A 19,870-nucleotide genomic window follows, 5' to 3' on the forward strand; every position below is an offset into this window, starting at 1 on the left:
CTACATTTCTTTATAGTGTAGCCAGTTGGACAACAACAACCTGAGTAGACATTTAACAACTAAAGTGTAGTCTAATTACTGGAAATTTCCCCACATTTCCCCCAGTTTTAGGATTTATCCCTAACAACAAAGGCAATTTCAGTTAAGCAGAGAGATCATACATGTTGGCTACAAGGAATAATAGTGGAGTAAATAGTGCCATCACATACTGTACATGAATTATATGAGACAACATGCAATGATAATATGAATAGAAGTACCGGTAGGTAAATTGGAGTTAAGATAACATACAATGATTTAATGCAATATACTAAAAGTATAATGATAAAAAAAATATGCCAGACCAATAATCATCATCAGAGTTAAGCCAAGGTCACAACTGGGTAGTGAAGACAGGGGATAACTCTTTTTACTCTTCTAGAACAAGTCTCAGCACTTTGAAAGGGAAGTGCATTGTTGTCTAATTACTGGAAATTTTCCCACAAAATCTTGTGATGATGTCTGATGTTTTTCAATTTCAATTTAATTGTGCTTAGTGTCAGAAAGTTCAAATATCGTAGTGGTCTGGGTGGGTTATATGGGACTAGGAGATCTTTAATATATTCTGGTGCCTGGCCATTAATGACTTTGTATGTTAGAAGTAATATTTTGAAGTCAATGCGACTTTTAACAGGCAGCCAGTGTAGGGATGCCAGGATAGGGATGATGTTCAGCCATTGAGTCTCCTTAGGGTGCTGGTTCTAGTTCCTGCATAAGCTTGTCCTCAGGATCTTGGACAATCGCTTTTCCGTAGTTATACACCTTGCCGGATGCCGGAATCTGTGGGTCTTGATGGATCTGTGCACATTGAGTAAAAACATGTTTAAACCATTTGCAATTGCAAATCATTTCTGAAGCTACTTACTTTTACTACCAGCAATATTGGGTAACCCTTTCTTTTACAGTCCCCTGATTACTATTTACCCAGTCACTGGCTGCTTTCAGACACAGGTGTAAGTCCGCATGTTCGGCAGATATCAAGCGGTTGGGTCTTATATCTGAACAACATAACCGGACATTTGGAACTCCAAAGTTATCCGGATCTTACACTACTCCCCTTCTAGTATTTCGGAAGGACATTATGTAAATGAGCACATGTCTGAATGAAGCAAAGAACATGCAGAGATTCTGTTCATGTACGTGTTCAACCACGTTCAACCTGTTGAATCATGCAGAGATTCTGTGCGTCGGTATCGTTCACACATAATGGCCGCATGTACTGTAAGCATCATATCTTAATCACCCGAAGGGTCGGACATCTGTTTGACAAAGATCTGCTCATGCGGAGGACATGTCTGAAAACAGCTACTGGTTCTCCTTGCAGCAAGCATTGATTGCTTTACTGTAATCAAAATTCTGCTTTGAACACATAACATTTTTGCCAGCCTCGGGAAACATTTAAACACATGTAACCTGCGTTGTGTTGAACCTGTGCGATTCAGCCCTGCACACGCCCGGACTCGAACCCGCGAACAGCAGCACCTCGGATCGGGAGGCGAGCGCGCTAACAATTGAGCCAATAGCCCAGGCTACTGGCTCTCATGCCAGCAGCACTCTTGAGGTGTCGGGGAGTGAGGTTTACCAACGTTCCACAAGCACAGCTAAGCTAGCTGGCATCCGTTACACTAACCCCCCTAAACCTCACTCTCGATCCGGGTCACGGCACCAATGTAATCTGCGTTGTGTTGAACCTGTGCGATTCAGCCCTGCACACGCCCGGACTCGAACCCGCGAACAGCAGCACCTCGGATCGGGAGGCGAGCGCACTAACAATTGAGCCAATAGTCCAGGCTACTGGCTTGCATGCCAGCAGCACTCTTGAGGCATCGGGGAGTGAGGTTTACCAACGTTCCACAAGCACAGCTAAGCTAGCTGGCATCCGTTACACACACACAGACACACACTTCTTTCCAATATTGTGCCACTAGTTGACACAAGGACTTATCAAACATGTGAAGCTATGCCCTACCATTGCATCTGCGAGCAGTTGCACCGATTGCAATTTTTGGGCCGGTTCCGATTTCCAATTTTTCATACAGTTTCACCTGCCTATACCGATTTTAGCCGATTCCAATTTCATTTCTTCTAACCATTTTACAGCACACACAAATAGTTATTTTCTATCTTTTCTTTAATAGAACATGTTAATATAGAAATGTAATCAACTTATCAATAATGAAATGGCTGTTAAAAAAATGACAGATTCTTCTTCAAGTCTAACTTCAGCTGCAGTATCAAACTATAATGCCAGTGTAATTATAATGCCATATGCTATAATGCCAACTACAGTGTGGAACATTCATTTCACAGACTACTAATATAAATGCACTGTTATGGAACATCCATTTTTTTCTTCTCACATCCAATATCCAACTAAAGATATAAGAGAAATTTTCATGATACATTTGAACATGCTACCATGGAACATATTTTCATATGCATTGATGAATTTATGGGAGGGCGAGGGAAAAGTGGGAGTAGGCTATCACGCAAACACAGTGGAGGAGAAGTGCTAATAATAGCGATTAGGTGCTCCACCATATGAAAACAGCGCACGTCTGTTTTGCGGTGAAAAACTTAAATCCAAATTCCGGTTAAATGCATCAATTAGGCTATAGAAACTTTCATAGACAGCTGATTCAGTATTCAAAGCATCAGTTTTCTTCATTGTAGGCTACAATGTCAAAAGTAACTTTAACTTTTGTTTGCCTTTCTAAAAGGCTATCGTTTGTTCACTTTCACGGCATCCACTTCTCAATCTGCGAGGCATAGCCCTAGTGTACATGCAGTAAATAGTTCTAGTATTTTTTTTAAGTGGAGTAGAACTATATAGGGCTACTGTATGTTGCCGCTTGTTGACATCTTATTATCATGTAGCCTATGATACCTAAACTTTGATTCTTTTTAATGTCGCAATCGGTTATCTCCGTTCAGCTGCGCTTGTGGTTCAGCTGTGGGCACGCAATTAGCGGCAGGGATGGACGGTGATGAGCGATGTTTACGTAGCACGCAATATGGCAAAGCACAGCGTTCGCTGCATAGAAAAACTCAAGCCTATTAGCGCTTTCTGTGTAGCACGTCCAGCCCTGAGTGTTGGCCTGGTTGCTAGCTTCTTCAAACTTTGCAAACTCAGCTGGGTGTTACAATTGCAGCAGGCGAGTGCATTTGACCGGCATAAAATCGGCATGTCTCAGACTGACCGCCGGTCATGGCCGATCAATTGAAAATCAACCAATTCCGGTCACCAGCCGATCTATCGGTGCATCTCTAAAGGGAACTTGGTGTATGTATGATATACCTCAGTGGAAGGTGTGGGCATGCTCCCTGCTGTTTGGTCGTGCACTATTGTTGTGTCAGTATCATTGTCGTCAACAGCCTCCTGAGGGGGAGAAATGATGGTTAAAATGCAATACTGTGCTGTGGATGCTATCCAGTAGCCTACGAAACAGCCCATTTCTCGCCTGTTTGTCATCAGATTAGTGATATCGTTAGTGGAACATTTTGTGCAAAAAGGTGGTTTCTCGTTTTGGTTAAAATAAGTAAAAATAAAGTATCCCCCACCTCAATTGTTTGGCCATCTTAGATAAAGCATTAACTATGTGAGTATGCATGCCTCACATACCTTGGTAGATTGTGTGTTAATAGACCATTCTCCATGATCAAACACTACTGGTGCGTCAGTGTCACTGTAGTCAAGAGCCTGAGGGTGAGAAAACAGGGTTAAAACTATTTACTTTACGCATAACGCATCATTCAGGTGATATAATTATCCATTACATCAAAGTCAATGGATAATAAATAAGAATAAATATTCAAAGAATCTGTGTGGTGTTGGCTGTATAGTTGTAAAACCTACCTGATGTGGCACCTGGATGTGGTTTCCTTGAAATCTGAAAGAAGAAACTTAATGTTTAGGTAACACGCAACAACAGAATTCCAAGTGACATGACCACATGTTTATGAGTCTCTAATTGTAAGTTATTTGGAGGACATTTGTAGTATCTGTATCTTTTAAATGGTGTTCATATCATAACGTGGGGCCTCCGTGGCCTACTGTTTAGGGCAGCGGTTCCCAAACTTTTTTCCCCGCGGACCACCTATTACATCCTGACTCGGCTCGCGTACCCCCACCATCCAACACATAAAAAAGTAACACATTCTATTGACGAATTCCAGGCATCGTTGTTTAATTAGCCGCCCTACATGATAACATAATCAAAATGTACAACTGGTCTATGAGCTCTCACGTTAAAAAAAAAAAACAGTGTGGAGAACCACATTAGAATGGTTAGATAGCACCTCACTGCAGACCACGCACTGTGGCTTTGGGCAGTCTGTCTCCTAATCCACGTGAAGCCTAGGACTATATGCCTCATCATGCTTTTGTTTTCTTCGCGCAGTCTTTCTGTCTCGTTCTTTCTTTTATCCCCCTGCGCTCCATCTCCACCTTCATTAGTCTGCCCCCATCCCATCGATACCTGTGTCCTGCTCTGTTTCTCTCGCTTCTCCTCTTCGATCGCTTTAATTAGACCTTTTGGACAGTGTCCCTTTTTTCCATGTTTTTTCCATGTTTACGCAGCGTTCTACCTAGCCTATACTTCAACGAAACTAACGCGCCAGATATTCTGGCTGCCCGCAGGAAATCACGTGTATTTTGTGTAGCTTATTTTTTTTAATGAAAACATAGCCTATTATAGAGTTTACAAATGATTTCCTTTAATTTCACGTTTTCATATCATTATAACCCGATTCGAAATTGTGTATTATTTATTCATTAATTTAATTAGAGTATTAATTAATAAATCATTTTTAACTCCTTTCCGCCATTGCCCTTTTCATCTCGCGTACCCCCTAGTGGCAGCTCGCGTACCACCAGGGGTACGCGTACCACAGTTTGGGAATCCCTGGTTTAGGGTATCGGACCGGTTCAATCCCTGACTGGAAAATGTGGGTGGGGGGAGTGATTGAACAGCGCTCTTCCACATCCACATATGAGGTGCCCCTGAGCAAGGCACCTCATATTAAGGGCGCCATATTAAGGGCTGCCCACTGCTCCGGGTGTGTATGTGTGCTCTTAGTGTGGGTGTGCTCCTAGTGAGCTCACTGCTCTGTGAGTATGTGTGTGTGTATGAATGTGTGTACACTACCCCCGGATGGGTAAAATGCAGAGAACAAATTTCCAGTAGGAACTCCGGTGAGTTTTCACATACAGTAGATCTCTGTTTCTTGAGGTTACCGAGTACTGTGGGTACGAAAGAAACCCCCGAAAACAATCAGTTTTACCTAGCTTGAGTTGCTATAGCTACAGCCCTGCACTCTGGGGGCATGTCCGTGAGGTCCCATGTACATGCCCCCAGAGTGTAGCACTGTAACTGCCTGGCTGCATTAGCTGTTGGCTGTAGCAACTCATAACACGATGACCTTCATTCTGGAAGTACTTAACTGCCAACCCGATGCCATGGAAAGCCTCAAGGAGCCCGAACTTACCCGCTTGAGAGCGCCGAGGCAGGGATTGGAGCATGTCGAGGAGCCTGAACTCGAGTGTGGCGAGGAGCCGGGATTGGAGCGTGTCGAGGAGCCTGAACTCGAGTGTGGCGAGGAGCCGGGATTGGAGCGTGTCGAGGAACACTGCTGCCAGAATCCTGAGGGAGAGAAAGCTTTATTCAGAAAACCAATGAAGAATCAGTATTGTGTGTGTGTGTGTGTGTGTGTGTGTGTGTGTGTGTAAGCTAATACATACCTTCTTTGTAATCACAAATTGATTTCTGACAAACTTGTAGCGAATGAACCTGTAAAAGGAGAGGGGAGGTCAAATATTTTCTCTGTACTGATTTCCGATCCAATTTGGGACAGATGTAGCCTTGCTGTCATGATAATGTGCACATATGATACAGACCTTCACATGAATTTCACCTTTATTTTGATGTAAACATGTCATTAGCATGCCATGTCAGGGTAACGCTTTAGAATAACATGTGCTTAGGGACTGTTCGTTATTTATTGAATGGGCCACCGGAGGAAAATAGGGGAGGGTCATGTCTTTTTATTCTTTGTTCTTTGGGAGGGTCACCCAACTTTTTTTTGTCGGGGGGGGGGGGGGGGGTCACCCAACTTTTGTATTCATGAAAACTGCAAAAAACAAAGTGGCTTGTTTGATTGTTGATTTCTGTCGCCAGATTTCTTTTGTTCCATAGCTGTCAACATTGAACATTGAAAATAAGGGAGATTTCCCGGGTTTCTCACCCAAAATATGGGAAAATGTCAACATTCGTCCCCATTAACGTTGGAAGGGTTGGAGCAACAAAGTAGCCTACTTTATTCACGCCTAACAGCCTATTAGTACAGCGGCTAAGGCCAGATTTTTACCTGAATCGTTCAGTTTTTGCAGAAAGCACGAAACTTGGTACAGGTATAGTACTACCCCTAGTGATCAAAAATTTAAATGGACCCCAACACATAGCGCCCCCTAGTGGCCCCTATCTTGACTTCAAATATGGCCACCAAAATATGCCCTTTTTTCTACATTTATAATGCTATGCTGCTTTTAACACATAATATGACGTGTCTATAGCCATCTTTCAGCATTATGAAATACATAATGAGAGAATCATGCATAATTAAAATGGCAGACATGTTGAATTTTAAGGAAGTAGCCATACATTCTGACACTGAGTCAAAAACTGGGGTGCGTTTAGGCTATAAGTTTCGACTGTGTGAATAAACCCTGCACTTGCCTGGGCTCAATCCTTCTAATTTGCCCCCTAGAGGTTGGCATGCTAGCAAGGAGGCTAAAACCCATGGATGCTAGTGTCTGTCAGTCCAACACATCCTACTGTCCTACAGCCTAATCAAATTGAGGTGGGTGGGGCCAATTAGCATATGCTAAAGTTTCTTTTAAGGCTCATAGTGATTGTTTGAAAAGGTCCATTTTGTTTTATTGTAGTTTAACATTTTGAATCCCATAAAATGATTATGCCTGTCAATGAAGCTAATTTAAATACGTAATACCTTACGAGTTTAGCTCCCTCCTGACCCATTAGGACTCATGCTAGTCAGTGAACCAGCACTTTTAAGACACTGGCTAGTGCGTTCAGCGCCTAGTCCTTGGGTGTGCTTTGCGGAGGAAAAACCAAAAGCTCAAGACAGGTAAAGTTGAGTATCGTCCGCATAGCAGTAATAATCAAATTCATGGGAGCGAATGGTCTCACCCAAGGAAGTGTGTAAATAGAGAAAAGTAGGGACTCTAATACTGATCCCTGAGGCACACCTGTGGTGAGGTCATGTGCCCTTTAAGGTAGGATTTAAACCAGTCAAGGGCTTTCCTAGACATCCCAGGTCAGATAGTGTAGAAAGGAGAATGCCATGGTTAACAGTATCGAAGGCTACAGATAAGTCTAGTAGAATGAATACTAATGACTTAGCAACTTAGATGAAGACTTAGCTACTCTCAATGGTCACAGACAGAAAAGCAGTTTCAGTAGAATGACTCTTGAAAACAGACTGCACAGGGTCTAGCAGGTTGTTCTGATATAGTAAGTCCAAGACTTGCTTGAAGACCACTTTCTCCAACAACCTTGACAAGAAAGGAAGAAGGGAAATAGGTCTGTAAAAACAGGAATGGTTTTAGAGGTGGTGGCAAATTATACATTTTCCATCTTTATCCTCCTTGACTGATTTTTCAGTACCTGGAGCCTACAAACGTTGCACAGGTAGTCCAACTCCTCCAGAATGGCGTTCCATTGCCAGAAGGATTGCTGTGTCTCCCAGCGCAGTCTCAAGAGCATGTAGGAGATTCCAGGAGACAGTTGCTCTAGAAGAGCTGGGCAGGATAGTAGAGGGTCCTTAACCCAGCAGCAGCACCAGTATCTGCTCCTTTGTGCAACAACAAACAGTAGGAGCCCTGCCATAGCCCTACAAAATGACCTCCTCCAGGCCGCTGGTGTGAATGTCTCTGACCACACTGTCAGACTTCATGAAGGTGGCTTGAGGGCCCGATGGCCTCTGGAAGGACCTATGCTCACTGCCCAGCACCGTGCAGCTCAATTGGCATTTGCCATAGAATACAAAATTGGCAGGTTCACCACTGACACCCTGTGCTTTTCACAAATGAGACCAGGTTCACCCTGAGCACATGTGACGTCTGAAAATGTCTTGGAGACTGTAATGCTGCCTGCAACATCATTCAGCATGACTGGTTTGGTGGTGGGCCAGTGTTCGGGAGGGATATCCTTGGAAGGACTCACACACCTCTACGGGCAAGACAACTGCACCCTCACTGCTCTTAGGCATCAGGATGAAAACTTCAGACCCATTGTCTGACCCTGTATTGGTGCTGTGGGCCCTGGATTCCTCCTGGTGCACAGCAATGGCTAGACACATGTAGTGAGAATGTGCAGGCAGTTCCTGGAGGATGAAGGCACTGATACCATTGACTGTCCCCCCACACTCCCCTGACTTAAATCCGATTGAACACACGCTGGGCCCACCGACTCTCAGGGAGCTCAGTGATGGCCATGTCCACATCTGGGAGCAAATCCCCCAGGACATCATCTGCCGTTTCATTAGGAGCATGCCCCGATGCCATCAAGCATGTCGGGGCCATACGAACTACTGAGTACCATCATGTGTTGCTGCGCTGAAATTCAAGCAAAATGGACGAGCTTGCCGCGTCATTTTTTCCACTTAGATTTTTCCACTGCTCGGGGGTCCGCACCTTAGCCTCCTACCATAGGGCATGTGCATGCTTAACATAGTAAAGCATATTTGTGCTTCATTCATCCACACATCCAGCTCCGCTTTTGACAAGCATTTTTACCAATTGACCTTGTTCCTGCCCATCTCTAGCTTTGCTGTCTCCATCCTTTCTGTTTTTGTTGTTTGCAAAAAAATATATAGTATTTATTGGTAACCAGCAACAAGTGCAATTTGTTAATCGCTGTCATTCTCTCTCCTGCTAGCAGTGCGTAATTTTGCTTCATAAAATTGAACACATACATTTGGTTATTTCATAAATAGCCAGTTTATGGTCTACAGCAGGGCCGCGTTTGGGCATTGGGCAAAGGGGCTGCTGCCCCGGGCCCCGGCCACTAGGGGGCCCCGGCGCGGGATATTTAAAAAAGAAAACAAGTGTCTTATCGTCACCTGTCTTTGCCCGTATCAATGCCTGCTAATACAGACAACAATGGCTTCGCATGAGACAATTAGGAAATATGAAAGCGGATCTCGAAAAAAGAGAGAGCTTAAGCCAAAACGCGCCAAAACCATGGTCGTACACACTGCGTATCAGCCAGGCTACTCAACAACGAGAGAATTTCCCCTGTGTGCGTGTATTCACACCAAATTGGCCTAGGCTACCATAACTTCTCAACTCTGCACAGTAGCCTATTCCATTAACTGCATGCCAGTAGGCTATTTACAATTTTCTGTAAAATAAAGTTTGTAACGTTATCAAAATCAACTTAATGCAGAACACGCGCGCACCTTTTGTTTGAGCAGGAGAGATACACAGGCATGCCTCAGAAGTTGTAGGCTAGCTTGTTGTTTTCTATTACTATCTATGCTGGTTATTAGCACACAATGGTATAAACTAATTCATTAACTCGAGACTCATCATGGATATAACACGTTTTTTTAAACAACGAAAACAGAAAGGATGGAGACAGCAAAGCGAGAGGAGTTATTTCAATTGGGCAAGCCGCAAGCACAAGGTAGGCAAGATTATTGCTTGTCAAAACGTTAGGCTAGCATTACCACTGTTTAAAGCCATACGTGAACGTAGCCTTCTTTAGCCTTTATAGGGCTATACAAAGTTGTCCAAATAAATAGGTCGTTGTTAGGCGTTGTTGTTACAAAGATATTGCATGTGGATGTTATTAGCCTACTACAGTATGTAGGCTACTTTTTAACTGACCAATGCAGGAACCTAACCGGGACAAATATTATCAAAGCGTTGAAAGTTAGGTGGGTGTGTGCGTACCATCGCATTCATTCCTGCAGGCGCCCTGTCCACTTTTTTCAAAACGAGGATCAAAATAGTGATAAGTCCACGTCTAGGCATACTACCCCTGTACCTGACAACGTTACCGTTATCGGCTGCGACACCCCCCTTGTTTGTATTTGATGTGGTTGGGCTGTGTGTGTGCGCTAGACTGCGTGTTTCAATGTATTTGACGTCGTGGCTGGCTAGGGCTGCGTGCTACAGTGTATTACAGACAGCGTGTTACAATGCATCATGATGTGGCTGTGTGCGTGCGCGCCAAACTCTAGGCTACAATTTTTCATGAGTTCAGAGTTCGGGAGTTGCACATTTTAGTCTGACCTGGGTACCACTGGCAGTTTTCAAGCCTTAGTTGAAGTAATTGATGGTAATAATGTAATATTTCATGGTTGATTTTTGTGTGTGCATTGCCCCATGTTTGTAGGCTACTTGTTTTTTGTATGTTGGTACAATTGTATGTTGGTCCACAATATAAATGCAAATTTCATTTTTACATTATGTCTGTCATAATTGTATTGCCTCTTTCTCTCTCTGTCTTATGTATATTGATAATAATAATAATAATAGTAATATATATTGAAAAAAAATGGGGGGGGCCTTGGGGAGGCCTCTGCCCCGGGCCCCAGATGACCTTAACCTGGCCCTGGTCTACAGTGTAGAGTTGGTAAGTAATGGTAGGCCAACTTGGAGTGAATATACAAACAGGGGAAATTCTTTGTCTACTCGTAGCTGAGTAGCATTTCTCACAACTAAACCAAGCTAGATAGATAGATGCAGTAGAGATAGAAGGTCGGGCTTGTGGAACTATAGGCTACATGGTCCTCGCTTTAGATTGGGGAATGCAAAATTTACTACAAATAGGTAAGAAAGGTCTTATAAGCATATTGGTTATCCACCTCTTTTGTCTTATACACCATTGACAAGCATTAACAAGCTGCATGTTAACTATTAACAAATATGCTTGTAAGTAACTTAAAAGGCTGCTTATTAACACTTACAAGCGGCATGTTAACCGTTAATGTTATTAAAGGATAACAACAGTTAACTAACTGTTAGTAATGAATTGTTAACTGCTTATTATGCACTGTTAATACCTAATAAGCACATGTTATTCTAAAGCATTACCCATGTCAGATATTATAATCTAATTGTTAGTACTACAGGGTAGTATTATCAATATTTATCAAAATATCGATATGGCTATATTGTATTTGCAGTCACAAAGGTTTTCATGGTTTCTCCACTGTGTGATGTTATGAACTGATTCATTTGCAGCATCGGTGTAGGACCACAGTAAACAGTCACAGTCCATCTTAATTGTATGATGGTTTAATTAAAGGGTTGTTGGATTTCCCTTACCTGTTTTTCATATCCTTCCTTTCTTGTTTATAATTTCTGAATTCATCGTTTGTCACAATCCATCGATTATTGGTTTTGGCATCATCAAGCATAAGGCTAAGTAGGATATTTGGAAAGAGAGAGAGAGTGAGAGAGAGAGGTGAAAATGTCATGTGGGATTTATATCTGATTCTAATGAAAGCTCTCACTTACCAATCATCGTCAGTAGTAGAATCAGCGTATACAATATGGCAGTAATATTTCAGACGCTCTTGAAGTTTATATTCTAAACAAACAAACAATAAACACATGTTTATACATTTCTAAAAACAAACCTGAGTCAAAGCATGTCAGTGTAGCCTGGGAATGGCAGAGAGAAAATAATTTAATATCGAGAGCACATTTGACCAAAACATATTAGTGCGTAAGTACCCTCTGCAACGTGTGGCACAAAATAGAGGAAAGCTATTACAGTCAGTCTCTTTAAGTCTATAAAATCACTTCTAAAATACAGAATGTATAACTTGTCCTAAAGTAAAGGTATCAGTATTACCGACAACAGGCCATTTAACTGAAATGATTTTGTAATTGGGGGACATTTTTGTAGTAGATTTGGTAACACTTAACTTGAAGGTACAGGTATCTACATAAGAGTGACATGACACTGTCATTACCCTAACACTAACCCTAAACCTAACCTTACTGTAACTTGTCATGACAAAAACCGAATGACACTTAATCACAGAAGGGTAATGTCATAAACGTTTATGACTTGTTTACAATGTTTATGACACGTTCTTGACAGTGTCATGTCACTCTTATGTAGATACCTTCAAGTAAAGTGTAACCGTAGATTTGTCCACTTCATAGACAGTTCCTGGGCTCTGTCTGAGAGGTTATTTAATCAGCTTGTAGGAAAGTAATTTTTAAATTAAAACTGGGTTGCAGCTTGTTATCTAGCCTACTACAAATGGAGGTGTTGTTTGTGTTTTAGCAATGTAACTTATTGATCAAGGGAAACAGGTGTAAATAGCCACTTTCCAGCTTTATCAAACTTAGTCTGTGCTACTACTGTACTTCCTATGGTTAATGAATATGTTATAATCTTGCAGTAGTCAGAGTAAGCCGTTGCCAGCCTCTGTAGATTGTGTGTCAAAGGATAATGAGAAAAATTACCGTCCATTGTGTACTTGGAGAATTTCCTCCAGGTTGACACATAAACTTTAATGTCACGAAGACCTTTTCCCCAGAAGTGCTGAACTGCCAGGAAGATGCCACGCCATGAGTAGACTATGTTAAGGCCATGACTGGAACAGAAATGATTAATTTATTGGAAAAATCCTAAAATGTTTCAGTTTCCTTTATAAAAAAGTGTGCAATGATTGTCATAGTTAAACACACTTACGTCTTAGCCACATTGCCTCCATCTATGATCACCCGCAGTGGATTGTGGTCTTGACTTGTGTAAAAATCATAATTTATTGTTTCTTTCCGGATAGAAGAATAATCCTTCCAGTGCGTTTCGAGTTGATCTATCTGTGGGTAGACAGACCAACTTAAAAGTGCTCTAAGTGATGCTGGGTAACGTCACTTCTGTTGACTTTCAAACAAAACAGAGAGCTAGCTCGCTACTTCCTCCCCCTCCCTCCCGTGCTGCTCCCGTGCAATTGAAAGTCTCCTAAACACGCCTCTCATCTGTGATTTGCTGGAACAGTTTATTCAGTGTATTCAGGACACAGACAGCTAGCGGTTGGTTAGGTGATGTTTGCAGTAATAAAATGTTTTAGCCTAAAAAATGCATGGCATCGCTTATAGCACCTTTAAGATGAGATTAAAAAAGAACTGTTTATGAAGAAAAAAGCTTTTAGAAAAAGTCTATCTAAAATCAAAATATCTATCTTGTATGAGAAAACACATACTTCCCTGGAATTTATTTTCAATGTAATAGACATACAGTACCTTTTCTTTAACTGCATCTACTTTGTCAACACTGTTTGATTGAAGTATTGTCTGAAGATCTCTTCCATTTTTTCCTTGTGGGTTTTTAGGTAGTATGAAGGTATCAGTGAATATGAACTGAAGAATTCTGTGAGCAAAGGGTACATAGGGCAGCAACTTTTAGTACAATGCTGTGCTCATAAATATAGGGATGTAGACAGAGGGATTGGTAATGGGGAACAAATCAGTTAAAAAGTTATCTTTCAGTCAAGTTCACTCGACCTTATCCAATGGGCAGTCATCGATCTTAACCAATCACCCGTCTTCCAGATTTCTTTGCGGGCCACAGCCTACAGTATAAGGCTGCACTGTGAGAAACTAGTCCTGTTGGCATTCTTCAGGAATCACAAAGATCTCAAACTAGAACTTGAAGATGAAGCCAGCAAGAGAAAGCTCCACTGCACACCGGTCTATGAAGTCCCCTACCCAAGCTTTGCTGGCTTCTCCCAGTCTCTGTTCAAACTGGAACTGACCAAGAAGCCTTTTCCAAGGAAACCACTTGCAGCCTTTATAAAGGCCCCATATACTCCCAAAGTACGGATGGCGGCAGATTACTCCACACGGCCAGACCATCCCTGCATCTGCCCCCATTGTGCCATGATTGCTGGGCTGGCCGCCCTCCAGTGCCAGGGAGCTGTTACTGTGTTCACGTAGTCTTTGCTGCATTCAGTACCCTGCTTGTACTAGGTTGTTGGCCTGTTCCTACCACCAACCATGTATGCACAGCGCCCCGGTGGTGAGTTTCATGGTGAATACTGTTTCACCATCGCCAGTGACGTGCTGTGGTATATGTGTTCCTACAGTATTAGTTGACGTCGAGTGAACTTGAACTTGAGAATGTTGGGTTATGAATATGCCTCAGGTCTCAGTTCTCTGAAGGAGAGCACGGGATTAGAGATGCACCGATTGCAATTTTCTGGGCCGATTCCGATTTCCGTTTTTTCATAGAGTTTGACCTGCCGATACCGATTTTAGCCGATTCCGATTTCATTTCTTCTAACCACTTTACAGCACACACAAAGATTTATTTTCTATCTTTTCTTTAATAGAACATTTTAACATAGAAATGTAATCAACTTTTCAATAATAGAATGGCTGTTAAAAAATGGAACAGGTGAACAGACAGTCATGGGCGATCACGTGAATATGGGCCAATTCCGGTCACCAGCCGATCAATCGGTGCATCTCTACACGCAAATTGTAACCCTTTTTTTTAGCCTCATGGGACCTGGTCCATTGGATCGCTTTAGAATGCTTACAGAGGACTTGTTTCTGGCAATGCAGCCTTATATAGGTAGTGGCCCACGGAAAAATCCCTGAGATGGGTGATTGAAGATTGATGATGTCATCTGAGAATGACTTTCCACTAGTTAACACTTCCTGTTGTGTCCTGTCCCTGTGTTCTTCTTCAGAAACCGAGGCTACAGTATATACATAACCATGCATTCATACTGTTTAACAGAACCCCTGAACCATCCCTAAACCTTGGAGAAGATTTGTTTCTTCAAGCAAACTATTCCCAAATACCCTGTCACCCCCTTGTTATGTGGGGACATTTTACCTACCGTTTGTTACTTATTCCAGTGAAGGTATCCTCATCTAACTGGGTAACAATAAGGCCATCAATCCTCTTAGCCAGTGCCTCCATGAAGCTGGAAGACAAAGATTTCTCTTTAGTTATCAAAACCCAAATCATGAAATGACAAGTTTTAGTGAGATAGCTCTCCAATGGGTAAATTATCCTAGCATAATGATGTATCATGTCATTACTGGTCTCAGTTTCATTTCACAATGTACCATAATTCACTGGCTCCAGACGGTATGAAGATTAGCAAGTCCTGTAGATGGTCTTGCAGTCCAAACAAGTAGTGTGTTTCTATTGATGGGAAGTAGTTCAAGCCAGATTCATTTAACAGACCCGTTGCTTCTAATAGGACAAGAGCAGAGGTGACAAGTTGTGATTTTGACTCCATGCATATTGTATGCAATATGCCAAAACTGTGCAAACAATGACACAAGGTGCAAACCGCTAAGCATGATTTATTAAACCTGATGCTAGATGTTACTGTATATAAGGGAGAATGTATGGTCCCCTAGTCATTATCGGAATATAAGTCTCAACAGGGTGTGCAGAACCCCAACTCGAAGAAACTTCACACAATGGGTCTTTTAAAATACTTTTGTTACTGTTTTGTGGCTTCCGCTGAGAAAACAAAGTGGTCAGTGATCATTTGACCCGACCTGTGCAATTGTTTTCTCCCAGTACTAGTGGCTGCAGCCATAATATGGCAAAATGACACATGGCTGTCACAGGCATGAACTTGAATTAATTGCCCGGGTCGGGTCAAATAATCACTGATCACTTTCAGATCACATAAATAAGGCATTCTAGTAATCTGTTTGCATATGTCAACTTTTTGATTCATTGTTGATCTTATGACACTTACCAACACTTCTACATTGTTTCATCTTCATCCATTCAGGGGCACACACAATGATGTTTGTATGATTCATGTTCCAGAAGTACTGGACAGCCATGGCGATGCCTCGATAGGAGTAAACCAGGTCCCGGCCATGACTAGATGAGAAATAGTCAGAGAATGAATGGAATCGACAATCAACTTAGTGTATTGATGCAGAGTTATTATTCCTCCTCCCCTCTTCATTCTCATTTATGTTTTAAAGGTGCAGTCAGCAATCATATGCCTCCAGTCTCTGTAGACAGCCCAGGGTCTGAAATTAGAAACTGGTTTCTCTGGGAGTACTGAAGGGATGGGTGAGCTACCTCTCTGGTGTGTTATAAAATAAATAAAAAACAAACGTGGGGTCATGCGCAGTTGCTGACTGCACCTTTACAGTAATCAGTCCTTTATTTTCTGATTTCTCAGCTCAATCCAAGTTTCTTTTATTGCTCACCTTAGTGCAAGTTTTCTGGCATCAAGAATCACCCAGTGCAGTCTGCAATGCAGGAGCTGGAACCAGAGCTGGGAATGGAAAGTGTTGAGGAGCTCAAACTTGAGCTGGGACTGCTGAGCGAGAATCACCCATTGCCGTCTTTGGTCTATTAGTTCACGTTTTCGGACATCAAAAATCACCCAATACAGTAGTTTGGTATTAGGCTTCTTTAGATTGAAAGGTTTGTTTACAATGTTTATATATAATATCCCTCCATAAGCCCTGTAAACAAAAACAAAAATCAGTCTTACTTGCCTGGAATAGCAAGTGTATCTCAGAATAGGATATAGCATTTATTTATTGCATAGCATTTTTTATTATACACTGATAGTCTTCTGTATCTTACCTTATAGTCTCATTGCCTAAAGTCACCAGTGGTAGGTCATCAATTCCTGGTTCTTCAGAAAATCGGTCAAGTTCCTTAAAGTCCAGTATGATCCTAGAACATGCCTCCCATTTTGGCAAGAAGTCCTGAACCTATTGTTGGGGAAAAACATTGTCTGTATGACTGGTAACAATTCATGGTCAATTTAAAATGAAATACATAATTTAATGGGCTTACCAATTTTTTAACAGATGGTTTGTTTATATTCTTTTTTGAGAGAAAGAGAGTGGAAATATCTGGTTCCTCTTTACCCTGTGGATCATCAGGGATTATAAAGGTATCTTTCACAAATGTAAATTGAAGAATTCTGTGGAGGAAAGAATATATATATATATATAAATATATAATTTATATTATTGAGCTTTGACATTGTTATTGAGAGACATCACTCAGGCGTATCCATTAAATCCAAACCAAAATAGTTGAACGTAAACTTAGTTAAGTTTTTGGTAACCCCTTTTTTAACCTGCTAGCATCACTACATTTACCTTTTGTTTGGTTCATGTCCGGCTCTTGGAGTAGCAATCAGTGCATCCAATTTCTGAACTAATTTTTCCATGATGCTGTAACACAGATTATTATTTAGTTATGAAATGCTGTGACCCAGCAAGTGAAATGCTCTCACATTCCCCCAAATATAGTAGTTATACTTTAACTCTGTATCACTGACATAACCGGGTCACATATTAGCATTATAAGCCACATTTCTCCTCCTGTCTATAGGCAATATGCCATTTAATGTCCAATGATTTGATAATGTTAATTTATCATTACTGGTAACTATGACTCTCAGACTCTTATATACCAGAGTATTTGACGTGTGACATGCTCTCATGTTTCATAACAGTTCATGAATATGACAGGACATGATGCTGTTTTGTTGCTGAAAAATGACTGTCATAACATCTGAGATAAAAATGCTAATAACATTTATCTTAAAATGAAGTATCTCTGTATTTTCTGTCATTTAAATGATCTAATAATTGGTCCAATTTTGATTTCACATATCCTGTCTCAGCAGATACACTATAATAGACAAAATTATTGGAACATCTACCATTGCACCCACAGGAACTTCAATAACAGCTAAATCCATAGATATTAGAAAGCTAGATACCGCATTGGGCTCCAGAATGTACGTAAATACCGCCACCATCATGGTGGGGTCAACAAGCACTGGAGGCCAATGGAGAAAAGCAATATGGGGGCCATGTTCACATATGCCACCTAATACAGTGTTTTTCAACCACTGTGCCGGGGCACACTAGTGTGCCGTGAGAGATCATCAGGTGTGCCGCAGAAAATTACCCAAGTGTCACTCACTGTTCCAGAAAAGCAACTGTTGCATCAAAGAATTTATAACCATATGCTCTCATTGATTGTATGATTGCACTATTTGTGGTATGCAGGCATTGTACAACGAGGGCCCCATATCCAGTATTCACAGAATCATCACATATCCAGTTCATAACAACAATTAAATTAGATATAGTCACCTACAAATGAAACAGAGGGCTCTTGTTTTTTTGAGCAGGTCTTGCATAGAAGCCATAATAAGGCCATATCTGTGTATCATTTGAAATTTTAGGCTATGGTATGTTTTGTTTTTTCTTCACACAGGATGTTAGTGTGCCGTGGGACATTTTAAGTGTCAAAAGTGTGCCGTGGCACAAAAAAGGTTGAAAAACACTGACCTAATAGAACTCGAAGGACAATGTGGTATCTAACTTTCTATCTATGGCTAAATCTGTATGTATTACAGTTTTTCTCCATTGGTTTGGCTCATTTCTTGAAACAGAAATTACATTCTCAAAACACTAAGATCATTTGGCAAAACGGTCTTACAGTTCATATCTCTCCCAAAACTTTTCATTCATGCTTCAAAACTAAATTCCTTTCCCATATAAAGAGTCAGTGCCACGACAATTGCAAAGATCCTTCCCAATTGCTTTGGCTCATTTCTTGAAACAGACCGGACGTTCTCAACACTCTTGGTGCTTTTGCCAAAATATCCTGGATGGTTCAGCACAACAGTTCACTCATGTGTCAAAACTAAATATCTTACCTTAAATAGGATTTTATGGTATGAGTAGAGAAATGAGAAACTGCTTTTTTGATGTGCACAAGTGACACAATGATGTGAAGATTAAACAGGTAGTTTTGAGACAGACACCCACGTTCAGCCGATAGAAACTTCTAGAATCACAGACTTTCCTAAGGGCGCAACAAATCATTACTGGTTTTGCTTGGCTGATTAGCCGACTAGCTGCTTGACCAGCATAATTACATTTTTGAGGTGGTCCACATTGTCAAGTGACACTTAAGCTCAAACAAGCTGAATTGAAAAAACAAATACGATGATAGTTATTAAGTCTGACTTTACTGAGAACAATGTTTGGAGACTGGACATGTCTGGACATGTTTTTTGGAGTGTTAGCAAGCAAAGCTATAACACGTGCAAAGCTAAAGCCGCGTTTGATTACAAAGCACCTGGAATATACTGGAAACAACCTCAGGGAATACATAGAGTTCCAGTAACATCAGAGTATAAATCATAGTAAGCATGTCATGATTACGAGGGAAAGGGTTTCTGGCCCCAAAAAGTTTGGCCCGTCTTTGAACGATACTTTCTGACCACAAGTGTGTGTGATTTTTCATGCGTAAAGACAACTTACATGATTACTGTGTAACTAGGAATATACCAGCTAGCAAATACATGGGTTGAATCTCGCCACAAATTCAGAGAATATAGTTCCAATTAGATCTAAGAGTTCAAAGTATAGTAAGCCTGTTATGATTCTCTACCGGAATGGGTCCCTGGCCCCACAAAGTTTGGCCGCTGTCTTAGAACAACACACTCTCTGAGCTTCTGATAACTATTTGTATTGATAATCATGAAGCAACTTACTTGATTAATGTCACCTTTTTCGGAGCTGCAGTGGATCTTGCTGAAAGTTCAACTGAATAGTCATCCAGGCTATTTCCTTAAACTAATGTAGACTACCTTTACAGTTATGTCACCATCACCGCCGACTGTGATTGGGTAATTTGATTGGCTCACTGCCAGGGAATATGTACTAGTGTCATGTCGTAAGGTTAAGCTTGTCATAACTCATGTTAGACAATTACATTAAAATTTCATATAAGGGCATTATACA

At 41.3% G+C, this 19,870-nt stretch overlaps 1 protein-coding gene across 1 annotated transcript; it reads right to left on the bottom strand.

The window, feature by feature from the left end:
* Positions 1–277: 277 nt before the first annotated feature.
* LOC143122018 (uncharacterized) lies at positions 278–19,697 on the bottom strand. Its single transcript, XM_076282792.1, has 19 exons — positions 19,621–19,697; positions 17,201–17,275; positions 16,890–17,019; positions 16,674–16,804; positions 16,289–16,549; positions 15,820–15,950; positions 15,170–15,299; positions 14,938–15,024; positions 13,334–13,460; positions 12,780–12,910; positions 12,551–12,681; positions 11,588–11,660; positions 11,396–11,491; positions 5,780–5,828; positions 5,527–5,681; positions 3,896–3,929; positions 3,662–3,739; positions 3,338–3,418; positions 278–837 (listed from the first exon to the last, which is right to left on the bottom strand). The coding sequence occupies exons 2-19, from the start codon at positions 17,269–17,271 to the stop codon at positions 727–729; spliced, it is 2,007 nt and encodes a 668-aa protein (XP_076138907.1). The 5' UTR covers positions 17,272–17,275; positions 19,621–19,697; the 3' UTR covers positions 278–726.
* Between the last annotated feature and the right edge of the window lie 173 nt (positions 19,698–19,870).

Source organism: Alosa pseudoharengus, unplaced genomic scaffold (assembly GCF_046254945.1).
Source record: "Alosa pseudoharengus isolate Yale_2024_CS ecotype anadromous, Long Island Sound unplaced genomic scaffold, YU_APseudo_1.1 YU_APseudo_1.1_scf_13, whole genome shotgun sequence".
NCBI classification, from domain to species: domain Eukaryota; kingdom Metazoa; phylum Chordata; class Actinopteri; order Clupeiformes; family Clupeidae; genus Alosa; species Alosa pseudoharengus.